Source organism: Caretta caretta, chromosome 11 (genome assembly GCF_965140235.1).
Source record: "Caretta caretta isolate rCarCar2 chromosome 11, rCarCar1.hap1, whole genome shotgun sequence".
NCBI lineage: Eukaryota > Metazoa > Chordata > Testudines > Cheloniidae > Caretta > Caretta caretta.
Window position 1 is genome coordinate 62171134 of NC_134216.1, and position 23992 is coordinate 62195125.

At 39.3% G+C, this 23992-nt stretch overlaps 1 protein-coding gene across 3 annotated transcripts in view; it reads left to right on the forward strand.

Annotated features, from left to right (window-relative positions):
• Positions 1–23992, forward strand: part of PARD3B (par-3 family cell polarity regulator beta) — a 608177-nt gene that overhangs the window by 231693 nt on the left and 352492 nt on the right. For all 3 annotated transcript variants that reach the window (XM_048869082.2, XM_048869081.2, XM_048869083.2), the window contains one exon: positions 8765–8874. In XM_048869082.2, coding sequence (XP_048725039.1) covers positions 8765–8874 — 110 coding nt within the window. The remainder of the gene's footprint in view (positions 1–8764; positions 8875–23992) is intronic.

Genomic DNA, 23992 nt, shown 5'->3' on the forward strand with positions numbered 1-23992 from the left:
CTTCTCGCTGTCCCGCCACTCCTTCAATTCTTGTTTTTCGGCCACGGAATGCATCATGATCTCACGCAGAAAGCCCTCTCTAGTTCTTCGTGGCTGCTTTCTAATTCTGTGCAGCTGTTCAGCCAGCAATAACAAAGCAGGAGGCTGGGCTCCCATGGTCATATCTGGGAAGTTAAAATGCAACATTTTACGGAAGCAGTATTGTTTGTAACACACAGACCACTGATTCAGTGATTTGAAACACAGCCACTGTTCACATACATGTCACTAACTGGCTGACCCCAGGCAAACACACATGAGCCACAAGACCCCCAAAATGGTGAGTAACCGCAGGGGCAGGGGAAATCAGTGTTCTAGGACTATGCTGTACACTGGGCACGTGGCTCTTGGGGAAAGCCAGCATTGTAGGGGGTGCTTTATAATCATTACTGTCCCCACATCTTCCACAGGCTGTGTTCGTTATGGAAGATATCTTGCTGCTGAGGGTGAGCAGAGAATCAAGGGAGGGTCTTCTCCAAGGGTCTGTGGCTTCCGCCCTGGCTCTTATGTGGCTCACCTGTGTGTAACAATGTTGAAGGAGAAGGCTTGGAATAGACTGTTGTGTTATTGCTCACTTACGTTCTCTAAAGTCAGACACCAAGAAAAGTGTTGAGTTTGAGCCTACACAGAGCAAGTGAATTGTGTCTTAGAGCAGAGGGGAAAGTAACCTGTTTAGTGTATGCATTCATATCTCATAAAAACATATATGAACTTTTTTCTGAAATAAAAATAAAGTAGTGCTTCAGTGTATTCTGTATGGAGATGTTTCCTCTGACATTGTATTTATCCAAATGTTTCAGTTATTAATTGGGCTCAAATAGCAGAACTACTCTCCTTTATTTTCCATAATGTAATTAATTTAAAATTTACGTGTAAAAAGGGCTGTGGTTTATAACATATGCTTGTTTCAACTATTATTTCAGTTTAAAAAAATATTCTTTCCAAAACATAAGGGTTAGTGGAAAATGTATTGTTAACAGTGAATCTCTGTAGATACTAATCCTTTGGCAATGTGGTGCTAGATAAATTGAATATGGTGGATCTACATTAGTTGAAACTAGATAATACACAGTTTACTTTAAGGGAGAAAGATTGCAGGGTGTTTTCTTATCAGCTTTGTCAAAGTTTAAATATATAATAATAATGTTGACACAGCCAAGTGTACATTACAGCATTTAATGTCCAATAGGATTCTGAATTTTTGGTTCTACATTAAAACTATAGAGTAGGCGGAAAATCCCTGCATTAATTGAGGTTATAAAATATGGTCACAAGGGGGCATTTGCAATTTTAGAGGTACATTTGAATTTGTCATCTGGAATTTGTGAATCTCACAGAAGATGAGATAATACTTTCAGTTCTTGAACATAAGTTTGGGGGGTTTACAATACCACCAAATACTTTACCTGCAAACAATAGTGTATCAAGATAATCTGATTACTTGACCTGCCCAGAAAAGGATGTTGTGTTTTGGCATTCAAAGAAAGAACTGCATTGTGTATCTGATCTTACATGGATTATTATAATAAATATTCAAAGCCAATGCCACAGCATAAGTAGAATAATATAGAAACATAAGGTATAAAAGGAGAGTAAGGAGGAGGAACTCTCCACCCCCTTAAATAAGACTCAATAAACCAACAAGATCACTTTGTTCCCTAATTGAAGTAAGGAAAAAGATGATAGAACTGCCTGTCTTTATTTAAAAAAAAAAAAAAGGTGTCCAATTATCTAAACTAGTTCTGCACTGTATGGAAAAAGAATGATGGTGCTCAGTATGTATTATCCGTGTTCTCAGGGGGGATAGTAGTGAATACATTCAAGATAGGTATGTGTAATGGGCACATGCCATGCTTTTACTGAATGTATTGTCAAGGTACCATTATCTATGTGTACTGTACAGCTAGGTTTGGAAGGATTCAGTTTTTATTGGTAACTGTTGGTAAACATCGATTTCACCACACACACACACACACACACCCACCCACCTACCTATGAAAACATATTTCCATCAGTAATAATCAAAATTTACAGATAGGCAAAGTAAGAAAAATGCTGCTTGAGAATTTATAAAAATTTTATGTAAAGATATTTACTTTGTATATGTTAAAAATTTGTTGTAACAGTAATAAAGCTTTAACTTTTTGAATCTCAGCATTTACCGTCATTAAATAATTGTCTAACCTTTCCCCCATAAGTTTGGGGAACTGTGAAAATTTAAATGGATGAAAATCTAAAAATAGCTTTAAAATAAACATGGATCTTATCCATCAAAATTATAAAAAAACATTGAATTCTTCCAAGCCTATGTACATCCTTATTACAGTTCTTTAATTCTTGTTAGCTTTCTCAAATGGATTTTTTTAGGTGTATCATGTAAAGTGACAGTAGACCCTTGATTTCCACACTATTTGTCTCTTTCACAGGGTAGTAGCCAGTGACTTAGTAGGAAAGTATTTTTATGAAATACCTGAAACAGTAAATAACATACCAAAATAGTATCTGGTTTTCCCATGGCTGGCCATTTAATTGCAGAAAACAAATGGCCTTGGCTTTGTTTATTGCAATAAGATAAGCTTAAATAAATGCCACTCACTGGGTTCTGATTACTTTCTGTGGCTTTGTTTGCATGCTACTTAGCTGGGAAATAGTTTTTCAGATACAACTGATCCTAGCATATGACCGAGGTCTCCAAACTGTGGGGCGCACTCCCCTCGGGAGGTGCAGAGGAATGTCCGGGGGTGCAGTGGGGCCTGGGCCAGCCCCCACGGGAGGTGGGATGGGAGCACCACCCAGCCCCTCCCCACCCCCAGCTCTGCTCTGGCTTGGCCCTGCCCCCAGCCACGTCCCCAGCCCTGCCTCTGTCCCCATCCCCAGCCTCGGTGAAGCTCGTTCCTGCCCCCAGCTTGTTCCTGGCCCAGGGCCAAGGCTGGGGGTGGGCCTGGGAGCAGACCACACCTGGCCCCGGGCCCAGCTTCCGGCCCCGGGCCCACCCGCAGCTGCAGCCCCTCCCAGCCCCTGCTCCAGAGGGGTGCGGGGGCATGGACAGGGTAAGGAGAGGTGCAACCCTCAAAAGATTGGGGACCACTGGCATATGATGCACGGACAGTGTGTGGCACTGAACTGTTAGGACTATAGTTATCTCACACACACACACACACACACACACACTACTCAGATTCTTTACCACTTACGTGTACTGTAGCTTTGCTTGATCTTTAACCTTTTATTCCGTGAAATGAAGAAGAAAATGGAACACAGCCAGTACAGCAATCAGTTTTTGACTTTTTTCTTAGGTTCATAATCAAGGTTAAAACTGTAAACTTTTATGGGAGCTATTCTTATTACTGGACCAAATGATCCAGGCCATAGAGGCAGCAAAAGTATAAATGATGTATCTTCCTCTAGTTTAAGTATGGTTTGTGAACCATGAGAAAATGCAGTTTGAGAGAGTGGGAACCACAGAATTGACTGGGTTTATTTCTCTGTTGCAAGTTTCCTTTCTCATTTTGTTGGATTCAGTTTGAGGTTGATGATGTTCACCAACCTTTATAATGTCGGGACTGGTTGATGAGAGTTCAGTGGGAAATTTGCCCAAGTAAGTAGAAATATAAGCTAAATGTTGAGTTGATGCAAATTGGTGATATGCTTAGTGTATGAAAGGAAGAAAACAAAGTAGTAACTGCAGTAGTAATGGAATAGTCGTAGAGCTGGGTCGGAATGTTCTAGCCAAAAAACTCTAGAGTTGGAAAATGCTGATTCGTCAAACTGAAACTATTTGCAGGAAATGGTTGGCTTTAACAAATCTCCCAATTTGACATTAAAAAAAAAAATCATTTAAATGTCCCGTTGTGATGTTTTCGAAGCCAAGTGTTGTTTTTTGGTTCAAAATGACTTTTTTTTGTTTTGGAATCTCATGCCAAGGAAGGTAAACATTTTTAAAAGATCAAAATTAAATGAAATGTTTCAGAATTATCAAAACAAAAATGTTTTAATTCACACAATCCAAATTTTTTTTGGATTCTCGGTTTGTGAAAAATTTTGAGATTTTTTTTTGACTTTGTCCCAATTCAGGACTGGAAAAATGTTTGAAATCTTGAAATTTTTTGCAGAATGGGAAAACCATTTCCCTCCCAGTTCTTGAGCAATGGGCCTATTAGACTGTTATGACATGAGTCGTGCGCCAGATGGCACTGTTACAAAGTATTTTCATTTAAGATGGGAGCACATGTGAGAGCACCACTCAACCTTTTGAAGGAATCCTTTGTATTGTTAGTTTTGTTGATGGGGTTTCTTTTTGGGGGTAGCTGTTGCAAGCAGCAGGAAAGTTTGCCTTCTGCCTTAATATCACCAATTCTTGGGGGCAGAGCTGTTCCTGGAGAACCTAGCACTCGTGTCTGAGCTGAGATTTCTGAAGTATTTTAATGGGAAGAGGTCTCAAAAACAGAAGCTGTGGCTTGAGTAGAGTAGGGGAGACCACCTGGCAGCAGCCGAAAAGTTAAGGGAAAGGTAGAATAACAAACACACATTGATTCATCCTATTAGCCAAGAAGCTCTTGGATGAAAGAGAGAATGCCCCTTCTCCCAGCAGTCTTGGGAGAGTAGAAACTTCAAATATGTAAGTTACTATCCAGAGACTGATATGGAAGATGGAGACCCTGAGCAGGGGTCCAGCTACAGCAACTTGGTAGGGACACTAGCACCTTCTACTTTTGGAGCACTTAGGTTTAAAGGTGGTGGTGTTGGCTCCTTTATGTGTGCATTGTTTTTGGACAGTAGGCCAGCCCATCTTTTGTGCATGTCTTTTGGCTGATAGGTCATCTAGCTATTAATTTTCAGATAAACTTTCTAAGGCTTGTATGTGATTAGATAAGTGGGAGGGGATGGCTGAAATCCAACAGAAAAGCGAGAGACAGAAGTAATAACAGAAAACAGCCAGTTAAAATATGGGGGTAGGAAAGCGCATACAATATAGGAAAAGATATGAGAAGATGATGGGATGACAAGGAAAAGATGAAGCAGTCACAGAAACCAATACAAAAAAGGGAAACGTTTTTAAATTGCAGGAGGTGTGGTTTTGGAAGGGGGCGTGACCTAGGGGGCTGGGGCTGATGTTTTTCTCCCCTACTAATAGGTGTTGGGTAAATTCTTCCCTCCCTGCAAATCTTGATTTGTGACCCTGAGAGGAGGGAGTCATGAGGTTGGGATAGTGGCCTATAAAGTATAAGTGTTATTAGCTTTCCTTTTAAAAAGTGTTTTGGGTGGAGTTAGAGTAAGAATCACTGAGTTTTGGAAGATACTAACAAAAATACCAATCTGACACTAGCCTTGGTAGTTTAGAGATATAGATCTTTCTTCTATGGTGTTTGCATTACATGAAAAGGGAATGGGCAATTATAAGACACCAACTGATTCAATTTTAGTGTCTCAAGAGTTGTTTTGAAATCATTACGGAAGAGAAGAGAAAAAGGAAATTGAGGACAGCTCTTTCGAAACTGCCTGTTCCTACAAGGCAAAATTTTCTTTTAAAGAATAGGTAGCATATCTGAGCAATCAAGAAGTGGCTTGTTTGTTCAAGTCTGAGTGCTTTGAAGCTGTTGGCTTGTCTATAAAATAAATGTTTCACACATAATTTTATCAAGACCGTTAGTTAATCTACAGTTAGGTTTCAGCTGGCATTTCCATTATGAATCCTAAGTTTCAGGTTTAATATTTCACTGTCATCTAACAAACTATCAATATACAAATGATCAACCACCATATTTTTATCATTCAGATAATTATCTAGTTAACTATTGTTGTGGTTCTTGAGGTTTAATATATTTTTGAATCCAGATCCGCTATTTTACTGAGTGAGAGTTAATGCCCCAATGAGTGACTAGATAAGTGACCTTATGTCCTGCAGGATTCCAGAATGTTGACTGGCAGGGCTTGCTAACAATAGTTTCACTTTGAATAGCCTGACAACAAAGTTACCGCTACACAGCCAAATAATACTTGTAGAGAGAGTAAGAGAGAAAATGAGACATAGGCAAAGGAGGAAGATAATTTCAGCTGAGATTTGAAATAAATTGAGTCAGTGGGGCAAAGTGACATAGTAAGGCTAGTCCCGACATCCAAAGCTTTTGAGGAGAGTGCGGTATGCTCACGATGGTGAGACTGAATGAAGGGACAAAGAGGTTAATGCTGGGTCACCAAGAAAGGGTATGAAGAGAGACTGGGTCAATGAGAGAAGCTGAAGTATATCTATGGAGGGCTTTTTAAAAAAAGAGGGCCAGTTTGACTTGGCAGTGAAGTTGTTTGAGGATGGGAGGGATGTGGACATACATACTTCTCTGCACATGGGAGGAGGCAGGCAATTGCATTTGGCACATGATACAGGTTAGCTGTCATTTGGAGAGGCCACAGAAAAGGTACTGCAGTAGTTGAAGTGAGAGGAAATTAAGACATGAGAGATGTGGGAGATTGAGAGACTATCAGAGTCCAGGATGATGCCAGGGTTACGGACCGTGCAGTTAAATGGAAGGTTAAAATCAAGGGAGATGAGAGTTTTTATGTAAGATTGAGGATGTTTCTTATGCCCACTACAAGCTCTTTTATTTTGAGATATCTAGCTAAAGGAAGTTGAGATGAAAATGTAGTTTGATTTAGTTTGTAGAAGATGTAGTTTGTAGTTTGAAGGCAGGCAGAGAAAGTGGATGGATTAGAGTTGGGGGTCAAAATTTGTAAACGTAATATCATTGGTATTAAAATATGAGTTAAGGGGAAAAATAAAGACAGGATGACCAAAAAGGTAAATGTGCCTATGGATAAAATAGAGCAGTGTTCTGAAATTTATGCAGTGCAATAGAAGAGGGGTCTTGAAACATACGCGGACTTGTCATTGAAGGTAGGTAGGAATTAAACCTTCACAGGAAAGAAACAAACATGGAGTCTGTCCAAAAGGACTGAATTGGCCAATTGCAGTAACTATGTTTAGGTCAAGGTTAGATGAGGAAGGAAAAGTAACTTTTATAAGCAGAAAGGTGTGTGACTAATTTTATGGAATCAAGCAGATTCTGTGCTATTGTTAGACCTGAAATTGGTCCAGAATGTTACTGTCAAAGGTGTCTAGAGAGAGGAGGAAAGCCTACTGTCTCAAGCACTAGGTATCTGGCTGGTGAATCTTGCCCATATGCTCAGGGTTTAGCTGATCGCCATATTTGGGGTCGGGAAGGAATTTTCCTCCAGGGAATTTTCCTCCAGATTGGAAGAGGCCCTGGACGTTTTTCACCTTCCTCTGTAGCATGGGGCATGGGTCACTTGCTGGAGGATTCTCTGCTCCTTGAAGTCTTTAAACCACGATTTGAGGACTTCAGACATAGGTGAGAGGTTTTTCGCAGGAGTGGGCGGGTGAGATTCTGTGGCCTGCATTGTGCAGGAGGTCGGACTAGATGATCATAATGTTCCCTTCTTACCTTAGTATCTATGAATATATTTGAATATGACAGGTTAAAGAAAAGTGGTAAAGTTACAGGACAGATGTGAACAGGATTTTTGGAATAAACATCAGTTCGGATGGAATTTAATGTCACAAAAATATGTGTACTGATATCATCTTGGTCTTCCGGGGTAACCCCAGATAGAGTGCACTGGCAGTCATAAAGGCGTGAATAACTTTGGTGAGATCCAAATCAGAGAGAAGTGGCTGCGATAGGTGAGCCAAGTGCGTGCATAGATAGATAGATAAACTGCATTTGGCCACAGATGCTACCTTAGAATCCAGGCACAAGACAGGGATCAAGAAGAACTGCCAAGGCTGTGAAACTTGTTGACAGAGGGACTAGGCATGCTCAGTAATGTGGAACAGATACTGCTACTACTACAATAGATGTAGATGCTTGCTTCTGCCTAACACCACCACCTCTGTTTTGTCTGGACTGTGTGAGCCTCAGGCCCCTCCTGAGTCAGGCACTGGGAAAGCAGAAAGATGTGCCATTTAAGTCTTGTGGAAAAGAGACTTAGAAAAGTAAATTATTTCTCTGCTTGTGGCATTGCAGCCCAAATGGCCTCATGTGCATGTTGAATAGGGGACTATAATCTTTCAGAGCATTGCATAAAAGGCTTGAGACAGATGAGTAATTGCCCATACTGCTTTGGGATACCTTTGATGAGAGGAGAGAACTACTGGAATATGATCCTGAGATCCCATTTTACTAAGCTAGTGACTGTAGTAAAACAATAAAATAAAAGCTGGCCTGAGACATGAAAGGCTGTTGGTACATCTGAAAATGTCAGCCTGGACACCTAACCACTATTTATCACTAGAAACTAACAAAACTAGCAGAGTCTTTGTACCCTACGGGATTATTCCTTAAAGTGGGCATATGGTTTGCATATTGGAATGTGGTTATACATATGGCCATAAAGCCCTGCAGTGGTTATTTTATTGGTTTTGAAAGAATGTCACTTACCCCTGCTTTCCAGCATTTTTTTATTTTAGCGTATGTTTGGTCAATTTAGCATTGCCATTGTGGAGGATTGTGCAGTTGGGTCTACAGCTTTTGTCATGTCTACATGTCAGTGGATAATAAATGACAGAATGCTATCAGATCTAATAATTTACAGGCACCTATTGAAAAAAACAGATTGTGTGAAAAAGTAAGCTGTACGTCTTCTGAATTAGATTGCACAGAGCTTTACCCTGAAGCTCTTTTGACTCTTGACCTTTTATTTTGTCTTTTAGGCACACCGCTGCTAGTGAGGAGGAGCAGTGACCCAGCGCTGGGCCCACCTGCTGGCTTCCACCCAGGTGCTGCACACCCCACCGACAATAGTCTGAAATCCGTTGTGGCTGTAAGTATCATGTCATTTATATTTTTAAGAAGCGTGAAATTGTTTTAATTGGTAAACACACACACACACACACACATATATATATATATATAGCTTTGCTTTGTGAACTAAATTAATTTGTCCTTGAAAAAGGGGTGTCCAGCTCATTCTGTGGAGAGGGCTGAATTCTATTTACGCTCTGTTAGAGTATAATTTTTGGATTATATAATATCCTTAATTCACAGTGAATCTCTTCTCTTATTAGTGGGAGATTTAAGTAAAGAGTGTGACTAGACTATAACTTTTGTGCAGTACCTGAACTTTTAGTAATTATCCTCATTCATTATTTGTTCAATACCATATAGTCCAATTCAGCGTCACTCAGTGGCAAAATTCTCTTTTTTAGGACCACCGCTGTTTGTATCCTTTGTTTATTTTTCTTCATCCTCCTTTCTTTCTGCGCTTTCTTTCCTCCTGCAGCATCCAGTCACCATTCTCTGAGGCCTTCACTTCCACCCACTTCCTGATTTTACAGACTATTTAATTGCTGATCACTTTAATGTTGATATGGCTGTTCTCATTAGGCATTAGTGCTAACATACAAATAAGATGGCGAGGGAGTTTATACCTCACAGGACCATTGTTTCAGGCTGTGTGCAGTTTCATGAAAGCACCACAGTTCAGTTACAGTTGGGTCACCTTTGGAAGGTTTTATTTGCAAATGTAAGGTAAAAAACTAAGACTAGATTCTGCAGAATTTGAATGTCAGATGGGTCATATAAACATCATGCAGGAGAGAGAGAGAGTGTGGGCTTGGTTTTTGCTCAAAAAGCTCAATGCGCCTGATTCGGCACTCCTTTACTTTCTTTATATGCTGGTATAACTAATGAGTTACAGCATTATATAACTGAAATGACGGAGTAGAGAGTCAGAATACAGACGTAGTAATGCTATGTATACTAGTCTTAATTTGGCAAATGCTGCAGAATAACACTGTATTATCTCTTTTCCTGGATATTATTTAGCTGTCCATCGATCCTGTTCATGGCTCACTCTTTTTACATCCTATTTTCTCATATGCATCCTAGTTTATAGAATTGTTGTGCTGATTATTTGCAAAGTAGTATGGTTAGTGTGTGCCAGAGAGCCTCATGTGTATAACATCTCATTCAACACTCTACAAGGTCCATGTCCTAATTCAGTTGTCAGTTCTTTTTAAGCTGAGTGTTAGATTTTCCTTGTCAGATGCCCATTGCCAACAACAATGAACTAAAAAGGGTCAACTTTAGGTGACACAAGAATTCTCAGTGCTTTAAAACACCTGGTTTTGTTTGAGTCCTTGAGTGGCCTGCAAAATAGGTACAGTGATACATAGTACAATCCGCACTATAGATAGTTGTCAGGGGCAAGCTGGTAGTTCTGGCAGCTGAGTAGGGGCAGTCATCGCTTTTGGCACATGCGGAGCCGTGGGAGACCATTTTAGATTGTGAGGTAAGCACATTTTTGAATATTTCTGTTAATTTGAATCCTAACATTTTCAAATATTTCATTGATGGTCATTTTATCATCTTTTGGGTTGAAGATTCAACACCCAGTTGAGGTGAATGGAGCAGCTCACACCCCTCAACTATTCTGTAGACTCAGAAAGGGTTTAACTCTACCATACCTCGCTATATCGCTCAGGGCTGTGAAAAATCTCTGGTACGTACTTAGGTTGATCTAACTCCCACTGTAGATGTAGCTAGGTCAGTGGAAGTATTCTTCTGTTGACTTAGCTACTGCTTCTCGGTGAATTTACTGGAGTGACAGAGCCCCCCCCCCCCCCCCGTGGTATAGTTGGAGCTGTGCTGCTGTGGCGCTTGTAATGTAGCCATACCTCTGTCCGTTCATATTGTCAGGGTTTTCTTTGCAACCATGAGGGCTAGAAAGTTAATTTTTTAAAAACTTAAAGGTGAGATTCTGGGGTAAAGCTTTGCAGCAAATGTGAATTTCATGGCATTAAAGAATACCTAGGGAGGTGGTAGAATCTCCTTCCTTAGAGGTTTTTAAGGTCAGGCTTGACAAATCCCTGGCTGGGATGATTTAACTGGGAATTGGTCCTGCTTCGAGCAGGGGGTTGGACTAGATGACCTTCAGGGGTCCCTTCCAACCCTGATATTCTATGATTCTATGATAATACATGGGACTCCTACTTCCCCACTTTCTATGGATGGGAGAGGCAGAATGGTAAAGTGACTTGAATCAGGTCACACAAGATGCCTCTGTGCCCCAAACACAGGACAATCACTCCCGTTGTGCAATGAGAAAAACCAAATACCTAAGAATAGTGGGGAAGGGCATCAGATTTTTGAATATCATCTAATTATTGCTTAAAATCTCTTCTGGTGTCAAGAAGACAGAGAGGATAAAGGTAACTGTTTTGTGATATAAAAAATGTTCTGATATAGTACTTAGTGCAGCCTCTTTTTGTTGCAGCAGCACGAACAAACCCCATTCCTAGAACTTGCATAGTTAATAGTGCTGATGCACAGGAAGATGCTTTGTCAAAAAAGTTATTGAATTAAAAATCGTTATTAGCTAAAGATTGTTTTAGAACACAGGGAGAAAAAAAAACAATCTATGGCAAACTAAAAAATGCAGTGTCAAAAACTTACTTTGAACATCTATAAGATCTTTCAAATGTATGCTTAAAATTATTTTAACAAAAATTACATTGTTCTGTCTTCTGCTGTTGGAAATCCAAATAATCTCTCCCCCCATGTAACATTAATTTAATTTAAATTACCTTCATGAATGCAGAGTCAAAGGTAAGTTACATCTGGTCATCCCTAACAGATGATGCCAAATTAGAACACCTGTGTGTAATGCAAATAAGTATACATGTTCATGGCGCAGTTGACTTTCCTTAAAGCTTTACATTTATAATTGTGGTTGACTTTTATAATTAGCTTGGTTTATGCTGACATTTGGACTAAGAGTAGAGAGAAATAAAAGTTAGTGTAGAATATATAGTTCAAAAAGTTGTATTCATTTGTTATATGGATATGTATTTCCTAACACAACATTCTGTCTGTTAGTACTGTTATATTGGCATACAAATATATTTCCAGAACTTGAGAGGTGTATTATCATCTGAATCCCAATGGAAGTGAACACTGATTTGGCTTACAAAGGATACAAACAGATATGAGAGGATATTAAAGGAAATAAAATAACTTAGGTTGTCAATTAATCGCAGTTAACTCACAAGATTAACTCAAAAAAATTAATTGCGATTAATTGCAGTTTTAATCACAATCACAGTTTTGTGATTGCAGTTTTAATCACAGTTAAACAATAGATTACTAATTGGAATTTATTAAATATTTTGGATGTTTTTGTACTCTTTCAAATATATTGATTTAAATTACAATACAGAATACAAAGTGTACAGTGCTCACTTTATATTATTTTTATTACAAATATTTGCAGTGTAAAAATGATAAACAAAATTAGTATTTTTCCATTCACCTCATACAAGTACTGTAGTGCAATCTATTGTGAACGTGCAACTTACAAATGTAGGGTTTTTTTTGTTACGTACTGCACTCAAAAACAAAATAATGTAAAACTTGAGAGCCTACTAGTCCACTCAGTCCTACTTCTTGTTCAGCCAATCCCTAAGACAAACAAGTTTGTTTACATTTACAGGAGATAATGCTGTCTGCTTCTTATTTACAATGTCATCAGAAAGTGAGAACAGGCATTTGCATGGCACTTTTATAGCAGGCATTGCAAGGTATATACCTGCCGATATGCTAAACATTCATATGCCCCTTCGTGCTTCAGCCACCATTCCAGAGGACTTGTATTAGGTGAATTGAAAAATACTATTTCTTTTGTTTTTTGTAGTGCAAATATTTGTAATAAAAATAAATATAAAGTGAGCACTGTACACTTTGTATAGTGTTTTGTAATTGAAAACAATATATGTGAAAATGTAGAAATCATTCAAAAATGTTTACAGGTATTCTACAGTATTATTGTTGAACATTGTGATTAATCGCGATTAATTTTTTTAATCGCTAGACAGCCCTAAAACTAACACGCATTCCGTAATTTAATAAAAGGAAGTTCTATCTTGGAGTTCTGGTGACAAATCACATGACAAGCTCCATGTTTGCTGTTTATATTGCCCACAGGACCTAAATGGAAGTATTTGTATTACATGGTTGTTTGTCTGTAACACATATATAGAAATGAGTAAATCACAATATGTGATAACTGAAAGAATATTACAACTAATGTTTAAGCAAGAAGTAATCACATAGGTTACAACAACTTAATCTAAAATATATTTTTCTTGAAATTCACAAGCTGCAGGTCAGAAGCTTCTATGTGATATCACATAAATATCACTGCTATAATGATGTTAAGTGTCATAACTTTCAAAGAGATGCCAACAGATATGTTAATATAAATTGTTGGAAGTGGTAGTAAAGGAATACTGAATACGTGTGAGTTTGCAATAGAATGCCTCAATGTGGGTATGGATTACATTTGGTGTAGCCAGTAGGCTTTACAGCAGTGGTGGCCAACCTGCGGCCCATGGTCCACACACAGCCTGTCAGGGTAATCTGCTGGCAGGCTGCCAGACAGTTTGTTTACATTTGCATAATTGCCCACAGCTCCCAGTGGCTAGGGTTTGCTGTTCTGGCTAATCTGAATCTGAAATCATTCTAAAAATATTGATGGATGAACTGTTCCAACCAAAGTCTGAATCCAAAATCATAACCCCATGGTATCTGGCATAAGATATCATAGTTTGATAAACCCACAAACAAGGTTCACTTTGAGAAATCCTGGCCCCAATGAAATTAATGGGAGCTTTTCCATTGACTTCAGTGACACCAGGATTCCACCCACAGTGAACTCTGGCCTGATCTGGGGGCACATTATGACTTCCTTTATGTTGTCTTGGTCCCTGAGAAGACGTTTAGCTGACCTCTGAGTTAATCAATGGGCTGCTTAAATTGCATTTAATCCATATTTTAAAGATTAAGGAGTCAGATCAATTTAAGAGCTGCTCCCGTGGCTCAACTTAGTCTCAATTTTTTGTTAAACATGTCAAAACTGGTTTCATTTTATATATTGTGGACATGTAATTTGCCATTTTGGATAAGGTTCCTATTTAATCGGAACCTTTTCATGTTTCAAGCCCTTGTTAAAAAGGGTCAAAACCTCTTCCAGTTCTTCCACTGTTAACTGTGATTTTATCAGCCCTTGTGATCAAGTGTCTGAAGATTAGCATAAAGCCTGTGTGTGTGTGTGTGTGTGTGCACCAGCCCAACTCAATAGTTTGTTCCCTTTATATATACTTCTATATAGATGTGCAAACACAGATGTAAATTAATGCTGCAATTCAAAGCTTTTATTTGAGGTAAAGATTTATCAATAGTTTTTTCCAAAATAAAAAGACATAAATATTGTAAGAAAAAATGGGCAAATACTATGTTGTTTAATCTCATTATTTAAAAGCACTGCAGGACAGGAAAGGTCTTTTTGATGCAATGATTTTAATAATAGCTGTAGACTTTGTAAATGCAGCAGTTCAAGCTGGATTCTGATAAGGCTAGAGCTAGGAGCCTGCATTGCAATGAGGCTTTTTCATATAGCTTTGTTTTTAAAAGATGAAACCTCTGTCCAATATGTTTAGCGGGGCCAAACATTTACTCATGCTGGTCCGTTCAGGCAGTTTTAATTTCTGGTGTCTTTATACATGATAGAATTTAAAGCTGAAATTCTTCCATGACTCCAGGAGCTGTGGCTTTAGGAAAGACACTAAATATCATGAGTCTTGTAATAAAATTGCAAGAGTTGGCAACACTGGCAGGGTCGTCCACTTGATTTATTTCATGAAAGAAGGGAGAGGGAGGATCATATTTTGAGGATTTGTGCAATCAACTATGAGTGACACCTCACTTTACGATTACAAATGGGACAAGGACATAATGCCTTCCACTTCCCTGTTCTTCCCTGGGTCAAGAAGGAGCCTAGAAGGGCCCAATGGGGTATCTGAGGTTCCCTTTGCCTTGCACCCCCAATAGGGAAACTAAGGTTAAAAAGGACAGTGGGGCATATGAGCCTCAGTGGGGGAAAGCCAAGCCCAGGAGACCCCACTGAGTGCCAAACCCAAGGAGTTCAGAGACCATGTGTAATTGTATTTTCAACTGCTGCAAATTCTACTTTAAGTGGCATCTCCTGTAGGCTGAGCCTATTGCATGGACCGAGTTTGAAAGCATATCACTAAGTTTTTTCACCTGCAATCTGCCTTCTGATCAGATATGACCGTATTAGAGACATAGATGGAAAGTAAGCAAAAGTGGGGGATATCTTTTTTGTGTAAACTGTGTTTTGAATGCCAGTCTGTTTTCTGCCAGGAAATCTAGTGGGGTGCTTATACTTACGTATGAAAGAAATGCAGCCAGGAACATTTCTTATTTCTTAGATCCCACCTCCCTGGTACAACAACAAACAAAAAACTAAGTGGAACAATTGAATTGGGACAATCTGACACACAAAGCCTGGATCTGTGTGACCTGGGTCTGCAAGCTGGTGTTTCCAACCCCATGCTTGAGCATCCATTAGTGTCATAAATACTAATTTAATTTCATAAAGCACCCTTTCACATTATCGTACAGGTCTATTAAAAAAAGTACCAATTGTAGCAGCTAAAATAACACTGCACAAACATTTTAGGAAATCCTAATACCCACTGATTGTGTGACACCTCCTGCTCTTCCCAATTCGCATGGGCTCCAGGATGAAGAGAACAGGGCTCATAGGTGCTGGGTTCACAGGAAGGGAGCAGGGCCTCTCAAGTGCAGGCGGAGCCCCCAGGCAGGCGGCAGACCAGGGGGTTCAGAATGAGGCACTCATGAGTCCACCAGCACTTTGAGGTCTGTGTCAGTCTGGTGCAGCAGGAAGTTGATGACAACGTTGTGCAACCTCCTCCAGGGTTGGGGGAGGCCAGGTCGAGGCAAGGTCACCCCCAGCTGGGACCAGCTGCTTTACTTAGACTCCAGCTGTACATTATGCTATGGGGGAAGCAGCACATCACTTGGGCAGGAACCACGTGAGGCCCAGCTCCTTGCCCCAGGAGGAGCTCTGATTCCCTCTGCCCCTACCCCATGCTGAGTGGAGCTCTGGTTATGCTCCAGCATCACTATGTCCCTGGCCAAAAGACAGGCTACTGAAACTTCCCGGTGCATTCCCGTGCCTCATAGTTTGAGAACCCCTGCTGTATTGTAATCCTCCAAGAGAAACCCTCCGAGGTACCCAAGAAGCATGGTAGAACTCTTTCTTAGGCAGGACAGTAAGGTTGGTATGAGTATAGAGGAGGCAAGATTCTGGTACGCTGAAGTACTGCAGCACCCAGTCCTCTCCACAGAGAATGGCAAGGTTATTAGAAGTTTATAAGACATGAAAAAATTTCAGTATCAAGTTCTCCTATTTAACTGCTACTCTTGAAACATTTGCCATTGCAGTGTACAGAATATTTTGGGGAGGTTTAAAAGATTTTTCTGTTACTCAGAAGGTAGAGAATTTCTTCTCTAAACTGCTCATGTGTTTTAAAATAGAATTCTGATTTAGATGAATTCCATTTTTAAAGTAGCAACACTGTGTGTGCATGTGTGTGTGTTTATGCTGTGGAAACATATATAGAATACTTATAATCAGTGTGAGAGCTTGTCAGTGTACTGTGTTTGATGTCTGATTAGATGATCATAGGGACATCTGGAGTGAGTTAGTTTTGAAGTTGTTGGCGTGAGGCACTGCAGAAGCCAAAGCTGTCTGGCAGTTTTAAACCACAAAAAATGCTACTTTTAAAAGAATCTTTGATAAAGCATAGCATGCAACTAGCTGAGGACTGTCAAGTTAACAAAAGCTGCTCTTTCTTCCTGATTTTTCTCTTGTTTCTCAATCCTGTACTAGTTTTCCTTCTAGCTTTATTGTACAGTGTGCTATGCTATATGTACTAAAAGGAAACCATATGTACTTCAGAAGAAAGGCTAGGAGATTTTAAAAATTATATTCAAATATTCAACAAGATTTCAGTACAACAAATTGATTAATTGAAAAAGGAGGTGAAAGTGTCCTGTGCTAGGGACGGGGGGTAGGCGGAGCGATGCTTTTAGTTCTTTGTGATTGCTTGCACTATTTGAACATCAGATTTTACTGTTTTTTCTATGCTTTTGAGTACCAACTAGGGATTAGTGGAGATAAAAAGGCAAAAATAAATACATTTACATATGTTTCCTATTTGGAATGGGCAGCTAGACCTTTTTGTGATATTTAATAAAAGCTAGTAATTAACAGTTACTTTAATAATTTTACTAAAAAAGCAATGTGTATGTTTACTCACACTTTAAATGTATACATCCAGTAGAAGCAACAGGCATTATCCATCATGAACATGCTACTTTCCATAGTTTGAGAGTTCCCAATGCGAGAAACGTAGTTGGTTTTTAAGAACATGTATGAACAAAAATATGTAATACATAAAAGCTTTCAAAGATAGATGTTTGCTTGGTGCTGGAGCTGTACTTATTGTTAATTTTTTTGGTTTTTTTTTCCTGTTGTAAAATACTCATTGGATCTTCGCTCTTCCTTCCGAGTCCTAGGACCTGATTTATTACCACCTTCTACCTTGTGCAGTTGTTTGATTGTACAAATAGAAGACAGTGGAGAATCAGGCTCCGTGCAAAAAAGAAGAGAGCATGTTTTGGAGAGAGAAGAATAAAAAAGCAGGTGAGGGAGGTGAGACCTAACTGACCAAAAGCATGATTGGCTTTCGATGCTGTTTACACATTCCATCTCTCCCCACATCTTAGAGGTCCTACCAGATATTATTCCATCTAGGAAAGGTTTTTATAGGCAGCTTAGTTAATAGTGAGTTTCATAAACTGCACCATCACTGGCTTATTGCACAGATGTTAAAGTAAAACTTTAGTAAGTTACTTCACTGACAAGCTTGACAGTAAAATTTAAAAACTGAAGTGGAGAACAGTCAACATGTCTCATTCAGTACTCTCGCCTACAAGCTCTAGAAACATTTTGTTAAAATAAAGTGGAATCTTACATGAGTCTGACCTAATAAAATGTATACTTGTCCATCTGCTAGTCCACTCTGAGAGTAGTGGCAGAGGTCTTACTGAGTGATGCATTGGTAACCTCTAAGAAATAAATGGAATTTAAGAAAAACGGCTCAAACGTTTTAATATAACATAACTTAGAATCTGAGAGATAAGCATCATATTTCAGTAAACTATGTCATTTCTGTATGCCATTGCAAATGGTTTCAGTGGCTTTTTTCAGTCTCTAATTGACAAGTGTACAGATACTCAGTGTTTAATTTGGCTCAATTAGCTGTGTGTGTTTGGGAGAGTGAGAATGGATTCATAATGACCTGTCCTTAGAGATTTTTCAAGTCTGAGGTTCAGTCATCATGGGTACCCAATGTCTGCCCTAACCTGTAGTTACATCTCTTGAAATTATCGTGTTGGCCTGCCACTGTTCGGCACATACATGAGCACTGGAAAAATCCTGATTCTTGGCAGTCATAACTTACTGTAAGTTCATAGAGCAATTTAGTAAAAACTGAAATTGGAATATTCCTCTGAAGATTCCAGTTTTTACATACGTTTATACTTTTGATGTCACTTGCATTTGTATTTATACTAGTGACATACCAAAGCTGGAATTAATAATCTTAGACACCTTTAAATTTGGAAGGCAGGTGGTGAGAAAGAATCAACAATCAGGATTTAAAGCCAAATGTATGGCTTTGCTTGCATGTCAGATCCAAAACAAGGAGGGGCCTATTTTCCAATTCCAGTTTAACTGCAGTTAAAATGTCACAGGAGAATACAAATTTTGGCCCAAAATAGGAGAATCTTGCCATAACAGCTGATATAATCAGGAGATTTCTGCAACTTTGGTTGAAAAATCAACTGGGAATAACTATGAGATGTTGGTGGTACCAAACATCGTGTTGACTCAGCCCATAAACCTCAACCTAATCTGTTAATCTAGATCTGAATCCAAACACCTCGATCCCCATCTCTGATTTTTATTAGTAAAACATACAGATATGTAGGATCTTTTTCCTACTTGAATTAGTCATTGATCATACAATCATTTGTGAGTAATATTTTAAATGCATAAATTGCAAAACATAAGGGAATTTGAAGGAGTTTCGGGAGACCTAAAATAGTTCCATATTACTCTTCCGGCTAGTCAATAATTGTTGGCATCCAAACTATTGTCTATTAAGCAATTGGCTGAGACAGGGTAACATGACCCTGTAACCTACAATAAAAGAGCCTCTGCACAAGGTAGGTCTGCTACAGCTCATCGAAGGCTAAATAACCCCATATTTGACACAATCACCCTAGTTCTACATTTAATACTCTTAGAGGTAAATTGGGCTCTTTTCTTTCCTCTTCTGCTGCTTTTTAGTATATTACTAAAAAATTAAATAAAAATGGCATGAAAATAGCATACATGTTAGCTTTTCTGAAAGAAAGGTAGGTCCTCCATTTCTGCTGGCCTAATGTAAATCTAGGAAATACGATGACTGCTCTTCCAGTTTGGAGTTGGGGATTGGAGGGGAAGACTGCAAGATCTGCTGTTCTTCAGACAGCAGAACAGACATCAAATGGAAAATGCTGCCTTTGGGTGAGTGCGGTTCTGTGATCAGCAATGCTGAGCAAGGGCCAGCTGTTCTCCATCTTCCTCATCTTTTGACATTTTCCACAGGAACCAACATTTAATTATTTGCTTCTGACCCAGGAGAGGCGTATTCCAAGGGGGGTTTTATGAAACATTTTTTTAGAAAAGTTGCAAGGACATTGGGGGAAGAGGAAGGTCAAAGAACAAGACAAAGATTAAGTAGTTTCTAAAATCACGAAGGAGAAATATTTCCATTTACCAGTAAAAGAAATGATGTTATTCCCTTCTACTTGGTCTGAAAGTCGACCCAAAACTTGAATGTGCCTGCAAGAAAGATGCCAAACAGCCAGTATTCTTAGTAACAAATGTAATTATAGTGGTCTGTCAAAAATTCATATTCCCCTTTGTGGCGGATTGGGTCACAGAGGCTCCCTTGGGACTGCCACCTGATGTGCTGAGACTACCTCTGAGCCCGTTTTCCTGCCAGCTTGGGACTTCAGTACCCTGTCTTGTTGAGCCAGACATGCTAGCCTGCTGCAACACAGACCCAGGTCTGAACCACATCCCCCACAAGCTTCAGACTTAACTGAAAACAGCTTAAGAAGTACTCCTGTCTCCAGCACCCAGACACCCAGCTCCCAATGGGATCCAAACCCCAAATAAATCTGTTTTACTCTGTATAAAGCTTACACAGGGTAAACTCGTAAATTGTCCGTCCTCTATAACACTGATACAGAGAGAGACGCAGTTGTTTGCTCCTCCAGGTATTAGTCACTAACTCTGGGTTCAATAGTAAGTAAAAGTGATTTTATTAAATATAAAAAGTAGGATTTAAGTGGTTCCAAGTAATAAGACAGAACAAAGTAAGTTACCAAGCAAAATAAAACAAAAACAGGCAAGTCTAAGCCTAATACATTAAGAAACTGATTACAGATGAAATCTCACCCCCAGAGACCTCTTAAGCCAGCTGAAGACAAAATGGAGAGGCTTCCAGGGCCTTTTATATTTTCTCTCTTGTGGGTGGAAACCCCTTTGTTCTTCTGTACAAAGTCACAGCAATAAGACGGAGTTTGTAGCCACCTGGGCAAGTCACATATCTATGAATGATTCAGCTTTTTGCAGGTCAACATCGTTGTTTACATGTTAGTTGGAACGTTCCCAGGAAAGCTCAGATGTGGATTGGCATCTCCCAAAGTCCATTGTCAATTAAGTGTTTCTTGATTGGGCACTTATTGAGAATAGTCCTTTCTCAAGAATCGCCATTTAAAAAACCAATAGTTTGAAAGACAAATTACTGCAGTATTCCACAAGATAAACCAAACAGGCATTTGTTATTGACAAGTAAAGTAAGAGACATTTCTAATACTAATAAACCTTTGCAAGCAAAAACCGTTGTGCTCTTGCTTAATGCTCCCTTTGGTTTTTACTGAGGTGCCATGTACATAGATTATTCCAATTTTTGAGCTTTTACTCTGACTATAATATGTACTTAAGAATAAGATGGTAAATATACAAAATATCAAATTATAGGTCTCTGGCCTGCTAACACTTATTACTCTATATAGCGCTTACTGCCGCAAGTGGTCTCATTTACCTATTTTTATGAGTTTCCCAAATATAAGTTTCACACACAGGGTTTTATATGTAAATGGTTTGTTTTATTAATACCTTGTTGGTGGCATCATTATACCCCGACCATGGAAACACTTTTTGATTATTTCTTTAATGTATTAATTATTCATACTGAGTTTGAATCTGATTGTTCTTGCTATGAGCTCAGCCAGAAGGCTCCATATTTGGGGCTAGTTTGCAACTTGGAGGAAGTGTAGGGATAATACCCAAAGACACATGGTTAGTAAGTGAAAATTAAACCTCAGAAACTATATTTGTTGTTTTGATATGTACAGTTTACTGTTGATTTATTTTGCATTTTGAATAAGATTAAATAGTTTTGGCTTTTGGCTGGTGTGTATTAACTATCTCAAACATTGTTTGCAAGAGGAACATTTTTAAGTGGTATGATATAGATTAACCAGGAATACAAGTCCTAGCACTTATTGGATTCTGGAAACAAATCAGAGTCTAATAAAAATTAAAAGAAGACACTAAGAGCTCTGTTTATTGGTGAAGACATGCTACATCATTGGAAAACCATTCTAAGCGGTGCTATCCTGTGACTTGTATCTATCAAGTGTGCATTCACCTAATACATTGTATTACCGAGATATATTGTAAATTCAGTTATTTTCTTATCTCATATTTTGTTTGACAAGAGTGGACTAAATGTATATATTTAGATTTAAAAATATTAGAAGATGGTAACCAACGCTGTAGGCATCCCAGTGCCTTCATTAGTTATAAAATATAATTGTTTTCTAGCAGCATTGAAATGATCATTCCAGCAGGAAATCAGACAGCCAGACACTAACCAAAACTCTTTCCCACCCCTTCTTCATCTAGGAAGCATTCCCTCAGCCCTCTCCAAACACTGTTTCAAACTGGGGCCATTTGCAGTGTGCCTGAAGATCACCAAACATGGGCTATTTGGGGACAAGGGTGGGGGGGACAAATTCCAGGGTCCCAGAGCCCTCACAGAGATCAATTGAACAGCCGCCCTCTCTCTTATAGTGAGGAGGATCCAGCTCAGGTGTCCCTGCTGACCTGCAGGTGTGTCATGGTGCGAGAGGCAATCCCTCAGGCAGACCTGTCCCAGGCCATATAGGACTTTTTATGTTCTAGTCAACACTTTGAACTCCACCCAGACACCATCAAAGACCATTTAAAAACTGTAAAGGCTTTTTGTGATGTGGAATCACTTTGGCCCTGATGCAGCGAGGTATTTTTGCATATGCCTAACTTTGAGCATGTTAGTGGTCTAACTGGCACATGCTTAAATACCTTGCTGAATTGAGACCTTAATCATTTTTTGTGGGGGGTTTTCAGTTAATTCCAGTAAACAAGGGGGACTAAAATTTGGGACTAAACTTTTTTGAGCTCTCCCTGTTGGTAATTCTAACCAGAATGAGAGTGTGAAAAGCTTGCTGTATTCTACATATAACTGGCATAGGAGAACAGAAGACTCCTGCAAAATAAGACAAATGGTACTGAAAGTGTTTAGCTTCTACTCTAATATTTTTTTCCCCACTGCAAATGGCACTCCTGGGTTCATTATAGTGTGTGCTCTCGTAAATAGTCTTTTCTTACTCAAGGCTGTTGTGCCTTGCAATTTAAAGCAGATAGAAGCTGGCACATTTTTTCTGTTTTAATTTTACAAAGATGTCAGATACTGAAACTGTTCCTCCTACTGGAAGTGCTTTGAAGTGGGGAGATAAACAAAGAGCTAAAATAAAATTAAAAGGAACACAAACAACTTTTCATCTTAGTGCTTTTTGAATTAATCTGAATGGATGTAGTAGCCTTGTGCCACTGTAGTAAGTCTACAGACGTTATCGGATCAATCTAAATTGAGTTAGTGTATATGCAGTAAGCAGAAACAGGTGGAAATTAGTTTATCTGTGCCAGACTCTTTCTATTTACTTTGAACAGTGCAACATAAACTAGTTTTTAGACCTGATTAGTTTTGTTTATTTTCAGAGATGGGTGGAGGCAGAGCATGTGCTAGATCTATACTAGCTATTAGGACAGGAAACCATTATAAAGTCATAGCTGCAAGTGCGACATCTGTAGATAAGAGGAAGGTCTTTCTATAGCTAAGTTTGAAATGAAGCCATGACCCTGGTCTTCCCAAGTCTCATTTTTATAAACAACTGGATTTCTCTGCTCCTTCCTTCATGGTATACTAACAAGGGGAAGAGAACGCCCCCACCACCACCCCTCCACCCCTGGGATCTGGAAACATTAAGCAACTGTAGCCTGGAAAAAGGTAAAAATCACCTATGCCAGTTCTGCAGGTTTGCTTTTCTCCTCCATCCTCCACAGCAACCAACACAGGAAAGAACATGTTTAGCATAAGCAAATGGTGTTTGAGCATCAACTCTTATGTATATTTGTATGTATAACACAAATTTTTCAGCTTAATGGGATTTAGGGATCCAAATCCCTTAGACATCTTAGAAAATCTTAGCTATCCATATATAACCTCTCTCCAGCAATGAGAAGTACTCACCAGACTGAGCATCACAGACCTCCCAGAAACAGTGGAGTGGGTCACCTCCATGCTACCAGGAACTAATTTCACTTCCTGGGTCTGATAGTGTCATTAAAATTAGTAATTCGCACTTCTCCTTCACAGCAGGCAGCAGAGCACCTTCTCCTGCTCAGGCGAGAATCAGCACCACCATGGGACATAGGCTAAGTCTCCTGCTACTCTGAACCTAAGGTGTGAAAAAACACCCCCAGAGCGACAAAAGTTTTGGCGCTGAAAAGAGCCACTAGAGACCGTGCTTTATTGCCGGGAGAGGTTTAT